This window comes from Physcomitrium patens, chromosome 2, assembly GCF_059467195.1.
Source record: "Physcomitrium patens ecotype Gransden chromosome 2, ASM5946719v1, whole genome shotgun sequence".
NCBI lineage: Eukaryota > Viridiplantae > Streptophyta > Bryopsida > Funariales > Funariaceae > Physcomitrium > Physcomitrium patens.
In genome coordinates, this window is record NC_143411.1 from 25,773,131 (window position 1) to 25,787,388 (window position 14,258).

The 14,258-nt window shown below is 30.9% G+C and overlaps 1 protein-coding gene across 6 annotated transcripts; it reads right to left on the reverse strand.

Annotated features, from left to right (window-relative positions):
* Positions 1 to 10,766: 10,766 nt before the first annotated feature.
* On the reverse strand, positions 10,767 to 14,039 carry LOC112295428 (monooxygenase 2). Of its 6 annotated transcripts, XM_024547049.3 has the most exons (9): positions 13,898 to 14,039; positions 13,710 to 13,799; positions 13,323 to 13,381; positions 13,048 to 13,176; positions 12,730 to 12,876; positions 12,517 to 12,582; positions 12,195 to 12,366; positions 11,820 to 12,048; positions 10,767 to 11,473 (listed from the first exon to the last, which is right to left on the reverse strand). In XM_024547049.3, the coding sequence occupies exons 4-9, from the start codon at positions 13,161 to 13,163 to the stop codon at positions 10,881 to 10,883; spliced, it is 1,323 nt and encodes a 440-aa protein (XP_024402817.1). In that variant the 5' UTR covers positions 13,164 to 13,176; positions 13,323 to 13,381; positions 13,710 to 13,799; positions 13,898 to 14,039; the 3' UTR covers positions 10,767 to 10,880. The 6 variants fall into 6 exon arrangements, with proteins under 6 accessions (XP_024402817.1, XP_090104539.1, XP_090104540.1 ...); XM_090248413.1 differs by having other exon boundaries at positions 13,323 to 13,799; XM_090248414.1 differs by lacking the exon at positions 13,898 to 14,039 and having other exon boundaries at positions 13,710 to 13,879.
* Between the last annotated feature and the right edge of the window lie 219 nt (positions 14,040 to 14,258).

Consider the following 14,258-nt stretch of genomic DNA (forward strand, 5'->3'; position numbering starts at 1 on the left):
CCTAACCAAAATCTAAAACCTAACCAAATCTTAATCCTTATCAAATCCTAATGAAACCTTTAAAAAGTCCTAATCAAATCCTAGTCAAATCCTAGTCAAATCTTACTGAAATCCTAATAAAATTCTTATCAAAATCTAAATAAATTCTAATCTTAACCAAACCTTAAATCAAACCAAAATCCTAATCCTAATTCTAAACTAAATCCTAATCAACCCCAAATAATTCCTACATCAAATTTAAACCTCAATAAATAATAGATGAATCATTATTTTTAACTCAAATTTTACACATTTCTTTAAAATTAAATTGACAAAAAGTATTAAAAAAAATTGAAAATGATCGAAAATACCAAATAGTTGATAACCTCAAAAATGAACTCAATTGTCAAGATGCCTCTTTTTTCAACCTTGATACCAATCTCCCAAAGCAAATTACTCTTGATAGAACTATTATTTTGCTTCCAAACTCTATACACTTATTAGAAATCAAGCTGACTATCTCTATAAAAAAAAATGCCTCAATCTAATTAGTAGATTGATAGATATCTAAAAAAACCTCATTGATCTTTAAAACCCTAAATTTTGAGACTATAACTGACAAAAACCTTCATGCTTTACCATCTAATCATTTGATCAAATCTAAATTCACAACACACATTAAGCACAATTGCACCATCAAATCCAAAAAAATTCACTTGTAGATCTATTACCAAACTCTTGAAATTGCTCAAAATGTCAACTGTTTTTTATTTTTTAAAAATTAGAGTCACTAAAAACAACATCGACTTTGTAAAGCTCTTACAAAGTCATTATCTATCTAAAATCCTTAAAATCAATGCTTATAAAAACCTTATCAAGTTTCTTCTCAAATTACACTCTCTTATCAACCAAAGAACCAGAAAATTATTGTCAAGATTTGGTTTTGTGCCATGGGATTTGATTTCAATCCTAGTTGCTAACCAGTCTTCTTCAAGTATCAATTTTTGTCCCATTTGAGGTAAATTCTACTAAAACCAACTTCTAACTTCTTCCTACATATGCCTATATCTTTTATTTTTCTAATCTATCTTGTTTTGTCTTATTTATGGTCTTACAAAGTAGGTAGAAGCTACTTTTTAAAAAAGGCAGCATTACTGCTAAAGTTTATATTACCTTCCTATCTTTTATCCATATTTTTATACTTTCTCTTTTAACTTGGCTCTTCTATAATAAGATCCATATTATTATCTTTTATTATATAGTTGTGTTACAATACGACAACATCTAGAAAGGTTGTCTAACAAACCTTGTTGTTTTCCAAATCAATATGTGATCTTAAAATCAAATCTTGATAAAGACTTGCTCCAACAAGCTTAGCGATGATTCAAAACATAAGCTCATGTAAAATATTTGAGATTCTTACGATTCGTATATACAATGATTAGACTAGAAATACCACCATTCTTGATAATGACACCATTCTTGAAAAGAATCCACAATTGTAAGAAGCTCTTTGTTGTGTATAATTAATCTCAAGTACTAAAAATTTCTTGGAATAAAAAGCTATTGGATGAAGTTTATCATCTATTCCTATTTGTGATATTATGGCACTTAAAGCAAAGTTTGATGCATCTATTTCCATAAAGAATATCTTAGAGAAGTCAACGTTGTTGTATTGCATGGTATTCTATCTAGAAATATACTAGGTACCTAACTGTAGAGACTTTAGTTTTAACTTATTGGCCAAGCTCCAATAAGTTATTTAACCTTAAAAATAGAAGACAAATAAATACTACAATATCAAAAAGATGTTGTATTAATAAATCCTTTTATATTTAAGAAGGTTTTTACGTAAGGCTTTCTAAAATATATAGAATTTTTCTAGAATTCTTGGCTATACCAAATCATAGCTAACTATTTGCTGATAGATAAGGTTTCTTGTAACTTCAAAAGAAATCCACAATCTCCTCTCAAAAGCTCATCTTTATACAAAAATTCAACCATAGCTCCATATATCCATCTTCAACATATATATAAAGTCTTGGCTCCCAAATTATTCCTTTACTTTGTATAAAATGCTCAAGTTATAATAAAATTCCTTCAAAATATAATATTTCTGTAAAGGATTTTTTCTTCTTGAACTTTAGAAATTCATATCTCTTGATTCAAATGTTTAGATTTTGCCAAATTCACGAATATTATAGAATTAATCCTAAGGCTTTACTTTAAAAAAATTCAACTATAAATTCACTATTGATCGTCTAGCATCTTAAAAATCCTAGCAGGTGCTCTAAAACCCTAATTTATAAGCACCTAAGTACTATTTTCTTCATATCTCAGAAATCCAAAATCCAAATGCCACAAAAATTATATAAAAATTTTGATTATATAAAAATATACATTCTTAGAAATTTTTAGTCAAAATCTTATCAAATTTCACAAGATAAATATCAAAACACAACCACTAGCAATTCAAGTCACTTACTACCTTTAGATTTGTAATCACTGACTTCAACCTCTAATATCTCCTTCATCCAAATTTAAGATCTATCAAAAAAATATGCTAAAAATCTAGCCGAGAGAGTTTTCTCTCCAATCCTAGTCGCCAATCTTCTATTACTTTTTGTACGCTTGCATTATATCTAAAAGAGTGACAGTAGGTATAAAATCTACACCCTAACTTTGAGCGTCCATATTTCTTTCATATAAACTCCAAATGTCTCAAAATTTATACCAAAATTGTAAAAAAAAACCTAAACTTTCTGATCCTATCCTCTAAAGCTCAAATTCCCATGAAAAATTAACCCTAATCTCTAATATGGCCTCGGGCAGCCTCCTTGAAGCCCATTGGTCATGATTTTTGACCAATAGGAATGGAGATTTTCATCATCCATCTCCATTCATCTATATGGATGCCCTAAACTTTCTTTTTGCTATCAAAATCCCTCTCCAATTCTTTTCTTTACAAGATTTATTCAATATATGTCCTAAACATCAAATTAAAGAACCAAAATAAGACTTTAAAGATTACCAATATCTAACAAAGATGACTCTAAATATTTAAAAATTACTACTAATAAGATTAACTTCAAAGTCACTATCAAAAGAAAATAAAATTATATAAATTTTAATAGAAGTCCTTTTAAACTATCTTTTTTTGAAGTTGAAATCTATCCACATCCTACAACCAACAAAAATCTATTGACATGGCTTTCACCATGTTGTCTATTGCACAATATAAGTTTCATGTAATCAAACTTTGTTTTCATATAATACAAACTTATATTGTGGATTAAATATATAAATACATTATTTTCACATGTTAACCGAATCACAACATGACAACATGAAAGAAGATTGGTACAAAAACAAAGATGTCTTTAAAGATTCAAATGCTACTTCGCTTCTTGATTCCACTGAAGTTTGTCTTTACAAGTCAAACATATAAGTAAAGTTGTAACTTGAGAGAAGTCTTTGATGAAGATCCAATAGTAGTTGATAAATCCCAAAAAACATTGGACCTCTTGTATCATTTTTGACATCTTTCAATCCATAATAGTTTGAACTTTCTTAGAATCCATCATAAGTCCATCATTTGAAATGATATAACCTAAGAAGTCAACTTAAATAGTGTAGAATATATAATTTTCTATCTTAGCATAGAGTCTTATATCTCTTAATTTTTGTATTATACAACAAATATAAAGTTCATATTCTTCTATGTTCTTAGAATAGATTGAGATATTATTTAAATAACAGACAATAAAATCATCCAAAACTCTCAAAAAAAATCATTCACAAGATGTTGAAAATATTTTGGTGCATTTGTAAGTCCAAAAGGCATGACATTATATTCAAAATATTCATATCTAGTTTGAAATGCAGTCTTCTATTTATCTCTTTTTTTATACATATCAGATTGTAAGCTCCTCATAGATCTATTTTTGTATAGATCTTAGCTTGATTCAACTAATCAAGAAGTGTAAATATTAAAGTTAGTAGGTACTTATCTTGATGATAACCTTGTTGAGTACTTAATAATCAACATACATTCGCAATGATCCATCTTTTTTCTTCACAAATAAAATTGAAGCTCCTACTAGGAATTTGAAATAGTGTATGAAGTTCTTAGCTAGATTCTCTTCAATATACTCATAAAGTTAAGCTAATTCATTTTGTGATAAATTGTAGATTGGTCCAAATGGCTCTTGTGCTCTTTATTGAAGGTCATTTGAGTAATCATAGAGACAATGTTCTAGAAGAGTATTTGTATTTTTTTTCTCAAATACATCTTGAAATTCTTGATATTTGCTTGAAATGCTACTTGAAGTCTTTATACTATTAGAAATAGGTGTGGCATAAATAACACAAGGTGATCCTTCTTTTGTAGCATGTAAGAAAGTCCTTGCATCTACAAACACGGATTTAATCGTACTAGACTTGTAATTTTCTACTTGATTAATTATACTCTTAGTTATACTTTAGAAAATCAAGAATATAAGAAATCTAATCTACTTGAGGATTGTATTTTTTTGACCACAATAAGCTTAAAATGATTGAATTAGAAAAAGATCAAATAATATTAAATACCATAAAGCTATTATAACAATTGATTATTACCTCTATAAGAAGTATTTTGAGAGTAATATATCGAGAAGACAAGAAACGACCATCTATGGCTTCTATATGAACAGATTTAGTTTTCCTCACTAAAGATATGCTAAGTCTTTTAGCAGATTCATCATCTAAAAAACATATTGAGGCTCTTGAATCTAACAAGGCAAAGGCTTTATAATATTTAAGTCTTAAAATAATATTTAATATAAAACAAAGAGATAATTTTAAAGAAAGAATAGGACCTTCATTAGGTATTGTAAAAAATTCTAGCCATATGGTTTCTATTGTAATTAGATAAAATTATTTTTTGATATATTATCTTCTTTGACATTCGTACTCTTGATTTTATAATTGCATCACTTCTTTAGAAAATATTGAGCAATGTACTTAGATTCTCTACAATATAAGCACAATCTTTCTTGATGGCGACGAGTCTCTTTTTGCTCAATAAGAAGTTTGAAATATACCACATCAATTTACATATCTTCTACTTTTGAATGTATGTATTGAGGAGGCATTGGTATTACCATTGAATGATAGTAACATTGAGTCCCACTTTTTTGGCTCTCAAATCAAAATTCAAAAAGTCAATTGTCACATTTCACAGCAAAGTTAATTGCTTGACTGAATGTTTGAGGATGTGGTAAGTTGAGCATCAATTTCTTTACTTCATATTATAATCCATAGAGAAATTGGTTAATAAGTGTAATATCATCCTACTTGATATCAGTTATAAGTTGTCAAAATTTTAAAGCATATAATGTTATGGATTGATTGTCTTGTTGTAAAATACAGATCTTATTGGTTGTAATACAAGTTGCATCATGTTTTCCATACATGGATTGAAACTCTACTAAAAAAGCCTCCAAATTATCCAGTATTGGATTTCATTGTTCAAGAAAAGATAAAAATCACAAGAAAAGATAAAAACCATAAAAACTTTGAAAGAAGTATATCAATGAATCTAACTTGTGATCTTGGAATTGGATAGCTTTGGAATTGAAATGCAATTATAAATTATACTTGATTAATAAATCCTTGAAACTTAGAGCTTCTACCATCAAACTTTTCAAGTATAGCAACTCTTAGTTCTCTAGTACTATAAAGATATTCTACTATAGGAGAAGGGATGTGATTTAGTATAGATGTTGAAGCAACTTTAATCATATTTGTATCTTTACTTTTTGCCATTTTTGTTGCTCCAAGTGGCAATAAATTGAGCTATTATCAAAAGACAAAGAAATTAGAGACTCTTGAATCTAGACTAGAAGCAAGAAAGGAATTGAGAAAAATGAAGAAGGCTTCATTTTTGCCTCTATATATACTATCTACTTAGAATTTATGTAGCAACATTCTATAGAGCCTCCAAAAACGTGTTGACTTTGCATAACACGTATCTTAACTTGTAAGGCAAGTTTTCTATATGGCCACCATATAGTTAGCTTATTCTACAAGCTACCAATATACTTGGCATATGGATAGTTAGTTGAATAAGTTTCTAACCAATGAATCAATTACAAACATAAGTAAAGTCAAAACAATGTCTAAAAAGCTTCTAGGAGGCTTTTCTAGAAGATATTATGAAATTAATTTATTTTTATTTAATTCTACCTATCTAGATAACAAGTAGGTATATATTTGAGACAAATTATTCTATTGATCTTTAAGAAGGAGCTCAACCACCACTTGGTCTAGTCTATAGCCTATCATAAAATGAGTTCGCTCTACTCAAGGAATAAATTGACAAGAATTTAGCTAAGAATTTCATATGCCATTCAAAATCTTGGATAAAAGTTTGTATCTTATTTATGAAGAAAAATAATAGATCCCTATGGATGTACATAGTCTATTAATGATTCAACAAAAGTACCATCAAAAATAGGTATCTCTTATTCCAAATTTCAAGACTTTTTGACCAATTAAATCAAACAAAGAACTATATAAAAATAAATCTATAATTAGTATGTAATATAGTCTGTATGAAAGAAAGAAATGAACAAAAGACTATTTTGAATTAAATATAGACATTTCAAATATAATGATATGGATTCATAAATATACCAATTATTTTTCAACATCTTATGAATGATATTTTTTGTGAATTTCTGAATAATTTTGTTGTCTCTTATTTGAATGATATCTTAATATACTTTAAAAATATAAAATAATATAAATTTTATATTTATCATGTATTAAAAAAACTAAGAGATACAAGATTATATGCTTTTGTATTACGTGTTGTCTTGTTTGAAAATACATTGGGCACCTAACTGTAGAAGGTGAGGTTATTTTTCACAAGTATCCGAGAAATCCTAATAGGTTTCATCCATATAAGAAGAATATAATCTGAATTTCAATTCAAAATTCCTAAAAAACACTCTTCTTAGTAGCTTCAATCATACATAAATTCCAATTACCTTGTTACTTTCATATATAAGGAATTTAGATTTTTCTTATAAGCCCTAATGCTAATCAATGAGCTTTGATAAGCTATAACTTCTAATTTTACTATCCACTTGATGTGAAATTTTTTATGCAATTGTCAATATAAGTCTTCTATATGCTCAAGAAATTTTAGCCTAATTCAACTTACAAATTGTGAGAAAACTTCCAAAAACTATACTAATGTCACTCAGCTGTGAACTTGAAAGATGATGTAAAAGTTCCAGTAGTGATTTTTCCTTCTTCAACTATTAACTTTAATTCAAAATTGGTATATAGCTTGATCTTTAAGTCTTCCAATATCATGCCAAATTTTACCTTGATCTAACTTGTAGATCTCTAGATATCATAGAAATCCTATCCAATCCTAAATTACCAATTTTTGGTATATTCTTGTATCAAAACCTAGATATTTCTCAATTGCACCATTGAATTATCAAAAAAAAATTCATACACTTAGAACACCTAATTAACCAAGAACTATCAAAATTTGAATCATAGATGTGACATCAATTTTATGAACTAGCTGAGAGTGCTAGCCCTGATTTCATTCCCTAAATCCGAAGTTGCTAATACAAACCCTGACTTCCAACAACAATTGCAAATTTCCTAAAAATCCTATCAAAACCAACCTTACATCTCTAGAATAAGCTCCAACCTATTTCTCAAACTTTAATCTCTAATCTTCAAATAAATCCCTATTTTATCCTAAGCGGTTGTTTTAGTAGCCAAAGGTCTGATTATGATCATGTCTCACAAACAATCGATCTCTGAGTATCAATCTAACCTATCCTAAGGATTTTTCAATCCAATCCTATCATCCATTTAATCCTAGTATCAACAATATTAATTATTTACCTCTTTTAATCTCATTTTATCAATTTATGGTCTTTTTAAGGTAATAAAAGAGTCTCTATAGCCTAGAAGATAAAAGTATTAACTAACCTTAAACCTACTAACTATTGAGATAAGAAAATAACCTAAGAGGCTTTTATAAAAGTAATATTTAGATACCTCAAATTATTATTGAACCTATATAATTAGATATTAATTAAAAATTCATATTTAATTATAGTTTCACTATATAGTTGTATTACATCATGACAATAATAAGATAAAAAATTATATATTTCATATTACTTAAGTTGACTTCTTAGGATACATCATTTTAAATAATGGCCTTATAATATATTCTAAAAATATTCATACTATGAAAGATTGGAAGATTTTAAAAATAATTAAAGATGTACAATATTATATTGGCTAGTCAATTTTTTTTTTCCAACAATTAATATTGATTTATAATAAAGAGCTTCTTGTAATTGTAGATTCATCTCAAGAATGGAATCATTATTTAGAAGGTACTTTCGATCTAGTTACTATATATAGATATTATAAGTACCTTAAGTACTTTATATCACCACATGTTTTGAATTGTTTCCAAATTTTTTGAAGAATATCTTTATTGAGATTTGATTTTAAGATCAAATATCATCTCAAAAAATAATAAGATTTATCAAATGTTCATTTTAGTCATTCTTAATTTATATCAAAAGAAAGAGATGTATCTTTTAATCAATAAAAAAGAATTTTCATGAAATTGAAATATTTTCATCTTAAAATAATAAAATCAATATTAATTGTTGATTTAAGTTTTTTCAAGAAAGTTCAATTAAGTATGTCCTCTAATCTTTTTGTTCACGATATTAAGAATAATTCTTCTAAATCTCAAAATACTTCTAAGTTTAAATTCTAAAACAATCTATTCTATTTTGAGGGACATTTATACATTCCAAAAGATAAAGCATGATTATATGTTTTTTGAGCTTATCATAATTTTCTAGCAATTGGACATTTGAATATAATAAAATTTTGGAGCTAATATCTAGAGATTTTTAGTAGCCTCAAATATAAAAAGTAGTCAAAGACTTTGTGTAATCATGTGAAATTTTTTCAAGAATAAAAACTCTTCATCATTGATCTTATAGACTTCTTAAGTCATTACCTATTCAAAAACAATCATAGTCTTTTGTTTCTATGGACTTTATTATAGACCTTCTAGTCTCTAGTTCTTTTAACTCTATATTTGTGATAATAGATTAATTCACTAAGATGGCACGTTTTGTACTATATACAAAATCTATTACAGATATAGAAATAATTAAGTTTTTTCTTGACAACATCTATTGCTATCATGAATTACCAAAAAATATTATATTGGATATGTGGACACAATTTTTATCAAGATTTTAAAATTTTCTTTTTAAGATTTTGAAGGTCGTTATAAAACTATCTTTGGCTTTTTATTTTCAAGTTAAAAGCCAAACAAAGTAAGTGAATCAAGTTTTAGAGAAATATTTAAGATATACTAATAATTACTTATAAAATGATTGAAAAATTCTTTTACCATTGGTAGAGTTTACTTATAATAATATGGTACATTCTTCTATTTAATAAATATCTTTTCTTTTTATTATGACTATTATTTATGACTAGATACTTTTGACTTTTCAAAAGTTGATAATTCTACAACGGAAGATTTGAAAAATTGTTTGTCAAAGCTATATGCAATAATAAAGATGCAACTAAAAGAAGCTCAAGAATAACAAAAGATTAGTGTAGATGCTTATCACAAGGAACCACCTCAATTCTATATTGGTGACAAGGTATGATTACTTTGTTGTAATATTAAATTTATTCTCCCTTCTAATAAGTTGAATTATTGTAGACTATGACCATTTCCTATATGTAAACAAATTAATTAAGTTACTTACCATTGTACCTATTGGAGTCTATAAAGATTCATCTTATCTTTTATATGTCTCTTCTTGAGCCATACAAGATAATAGATATACTAGGAAGATAACAAATACTACTTCCTCCTATAGAAATAGATAATAATCAAGAGTATGAAATCAAAGAAGTCTTAATGTTAAGATGGCATCGAAATATATTAGAATATCTTATTCATTGGTATAAATATGATATTAGAAAATGCACAAAGCAGCTACCTAAGAATCTTATAAATGTAATAAAGAAGATTGATATTTTTTATTGATATCATCAATCAAAATTAAGATGAAAGATAGCAAATCTTTGCTATAAAAGAACTACACTTTAAGAAAAATTGCATTTGACCTTCAATCTTTGTTTGTAATTTTTGTGTATATATAGCATTCAAGAAATGGAGAACCAAAAGTGAGAAGATTCAACTCAGGAAAGAAGAATGAAATCTTCTTCACTCTTGTCAATGCCTAACTAGTCTTTAATCTTGTTTCAAGACTTTCTAATCTTCTTATCTTTGACAATTGCCATTCCAATTTCAATACTATATTAATTTTTAATAAATATCTATTCTTTTTGAGTTATATAAGAGTGTATTGAATTTTTGGTTCTTTGAGGTCCATGTCCTTGATAGAATACAATGCACCAATACCATTATAAGGATATTTTAGAATACAAATTGATTCATATATTGCATGCATGTAATATCTTATTTCTAATTAATTAGATATCTTACTATAAACACATTATTATTAAATATTAATAGACATAGGATTAAAAATATATATAAATTTTTAAGAAAACATTTTTTTATAATAATTATACCTTTTATTATAGTTATAAAAATTTGACATATTATTGTGAAGATTGATTTTTTTAAAAAACTACTAAATATATAGAATTAATATATTTTCCATATATATATATATATATATTCCAAGGTCTCTTTTAATATTAATTTTATAACGATACCATGTGAAATTTAACATATATATAATTGATTTTTCCATTCTACAAAACGAGATGTATTAAACGGACATATCAATGTGAAATGTATACTAATACAAAGTATTTTTAACACTACTAACTATAGAATTTCCGGGCAATTCTTCAACATAAAATTGAGCAGGAAGCATAAATGTCTCCTTGTTCAAGGACTTTTTGACAAGAAACCAGTCTCTGTAGAAGTCCATCACTGCCCAACCTGAATTATTCGCCTGCCCAATCTGGTGCGACTTTAATGTGATTGAATAAGTCCTGGAATATCTCTCATGCTGAAATTCCACCAGAGCTTGATGAATCCTTTCTTCGTCTGCTTCTCCTGCCACCTCTGCCCCTTGAGAACCTGCAGTGTCTGGAGCTTCCCTCAGGGCATGATAAAGCTTCTGGGTGAGAATAATGGCGTCTTCTAAAGCCATGCCTCCTCCTTGCCCCATGTAGGGAGCAGTAGGATGACAGGCATCTCCTGCAACTGTTACATTGCCCTTAACTAGGTGGTCTGTAGTTTTGTTCAGGCGGTGGCGGATGCTGCCCTTCCAGAGATTCTCCACAGACGTGTTGTTGATGAGAAAATGGAGATCGGGTGATTGGAAAGTTTTAGAGAACTGCAGTGCCTCTTCTTTCACCTGCTCGGGAGGGGTGTCCCCAAAGCCTGCATCATTTTGGTGCATTAATACAGGTTCGTGAAACATACGAAAGCACGAAAAGAAGTTGAAACGCTTCCCTGAGAGCTTCACTTAAAATGAACAAAAACGATTCCGATGTGACGTAGTATCATGTGAAACGCTATCATGAGTTATTGCTGAGGTTGAACCTCGCAGCTGCTATGTGCACATTTGGTGTCCGCTTATCCAAGTGGCCAACTACACCCCAGTTAAGGATTTTTGTGGTGAGAAGTGACGCATTGAAAACAATCTCTTCCGATGCTTATAAGTAAAGGGAGGAGGAAGGAGATGACAGCAGTGGTGAATGGAATTAAGTGAACATCCCCAGCTCACCTGTTTCGGATTGGTTCTTGATGATAAACCAATAAGCTTTGGTGGTGTTCACGGGCAAAAATGCGCTACTGGTTCCTTTTCCTAAGAAGTAGTTCACATTAGGTTCAAGCTTGTGGCCATTTGGAATCATTGCCATTCCTCGAATCGCTACTTGACCTACTGCTTGTGCATTCTCAAGTCCCATCCAAGATCCTACGACGGATTTTTGGCCATCAAACCCGATTATAACCTGTAACAAAATCCTGCATTAGCATGGGTGTTACTGCACTGCAGACAACTCATAAGACTCTTGTTCACCATGAAAATGAAGCTCATATTCTTTTATTTTGTACATCCGTCATCCAAATGAAGAAGTATGCTGGCGAATAAACCAACCTTTGCGGAGTAGACAGTGCCATCCTGAAGCTCTACTTCAGTTAAACCCGTTTGTCTTTCTGATTGTTTGATTCCAGTAACTCGTGAGTTGAATCGAATGGTCCCTTCTGGCAACTCCCCGGCAAAAGTTTCAAGCAGAACTTGTCTTTCTACAGCCCGGACATCGTGTGGTCTGTTTTGGGAGATGCTTCACCCGATTAATGACTTCCATGATTCTACTCACGATTGTACTGAACCTCGCACAACAGCTAAAGTACAATCCTATAAGTTTTACCACAATCCATTCTGAATACAACAACTAGTTCTATCATGAAGACCTTACCCTCCTTCACATTCAGCTAACACCAATTTTCCCAAGGGCTTTGCACTTGCATTCATTATCTTCCATCTGCAGGTGCATGAGTAAGCTGGAGTTAACGAAAAAGTCAAGTTCATAATAGCTTTTTCATGTTTGAGCATGTTTTACCAGGAAATAATTTAACGTGTGGCAACGAGTTATCGAAGGACAGAGTTGGGGATTGGGGGGGGGGGATACTCCTGAATGTTGGTGTACATGGTTCGGAATTTTTCACCCACACCAAGAACATCGAGAACGCGGAATGCGTTAGCCCACAGAGTGATGGAAATACCCCCGGATCTCAATGTATTTGCTTGCTCCAACACAACAGCCTTCAGGCCGACTCTGATTAAGGACGTGGGAAAGAAACTCATTAGATTTGGAGGGTCATGGTAGTGATGACATAAAGCGAATTGCGAATTTCCAAAATGCCTGAATGTGTAACTGGAACTCAGAATATTAGCTCCAAGAAACTATTCAATGAGAAATTGACGACGTGGGGTTGCAGCAATTTACTTGTGAAGAGCCACGGCACAAGCAAGGCCTCCAATACCGCCACCCACAATCACAATGTTCTCGTCATGGTGGATGCCGTTTCCATTGCCATGTGGATGATCATCTTTGTTCTCCATACTTGAAATGCAACTAATATGCCAGAAACCGCAGAAAAAGGCACTGAATATTTGTTGCTCGAGAACAGTTGATGAAAGTTCACAGTCCTCCCAGTGGATTCAACAAAAATAAAGAACCCAACGAGGAAAGGAGAAAAGGAAAGTTAAACTAGCTGCCACCTTGCAGACGGTTTTCTCGGCACTCATAATAATCCAACCAGAGACGCGGTGTTGACGCTCTGCACACCACCCACACTTGCACGAGGAGAAGAGGTGAGGGCTCCTACGAACCCAGTAGCAACAGTGGAGCACCTCCACTGATCACAACACTCTGGACTTATACAACTTCACTTCAGAAACTTAACTCTAGAACAGAAACCCAAGTACGCACAGCAGCTTAACATTCTCAGTAGCCATTAACTGCCTACAAACAGGATTCAACACATCTTAAGCACCCAAAAACTGGAAGCTGCTTGCAAGATACGCGGCCCTAATGCGACTGTCCAAAAGGCACGTGTCTCTTTTCCTTCTAACTAGTCCATTCCCAAGACGTGCTAGAAGAGTAACCTCCGTGGGCATGGGATCGAAATCTGCTGCAAGGATGGTTGGAGTGAGCAGCTTCGCCAACTTCTGGTGGTGTAAGGGACGGACAGGACTCTGCAAGAATGGTCGGTATGAGTAACTTCGCCGAATTCTGGTGGTATGGGACATGGACATCATTATGCAAGAGGGCTGGCGGAGGACGCAAAATGCACCTTTTGAAAATTTCGATGTACTGGTTGATGTGAGTTCAGAGCGTTGTTTCGCTGCCAATGTGCGGCTTTCATTGCAAGGCCTCTGGAAACAACCTGCACCCACGCTGGGCCCTGTATGATGCAGCCACTGTAGTCCATCGAAAGCCGAACTGCTGTTCTTTACCACCCACATGAGAAAAGCATGAGAAAAGGTTGGAGGCATTTCTTCACAGATCTTGAGAACTAAGGTGAGTCAGGGACCTTTTTTTTTCTTCAATCTGTATTTCTCTTCGTGCTCATTCAATTAAGGACTGTGGTAATCACTCAAGTATTTTCCAACGCAATTCATCCCTGTTGGCAATTAAATATTTCCTCTTACCGA

Bases quoted from the DNA above. Each gene is read 5' to 3' on its own strand.
- LOC112295428 (XM_024547049.3), bottom strand. From the start codon at position 13,163: ATGGAGAACAAAGATGATCATCCACATGGCAATGGAAACGGCATCCAC. The intron at 12,583-12,729 runs GTATCCCCCCCC...ATGCACCTGCAG, and splicing joins ATGTACACCAACATTCAGGA to ATGGAAGATAATGAATGCAA. The intron at 12,049-12,194 runs GTTGGTTTATTC...ATTTTGTTACAG, and splicing joins GCACTGTCTACTCCGCAAAG to GTTATAATCGGGTTTGATGG.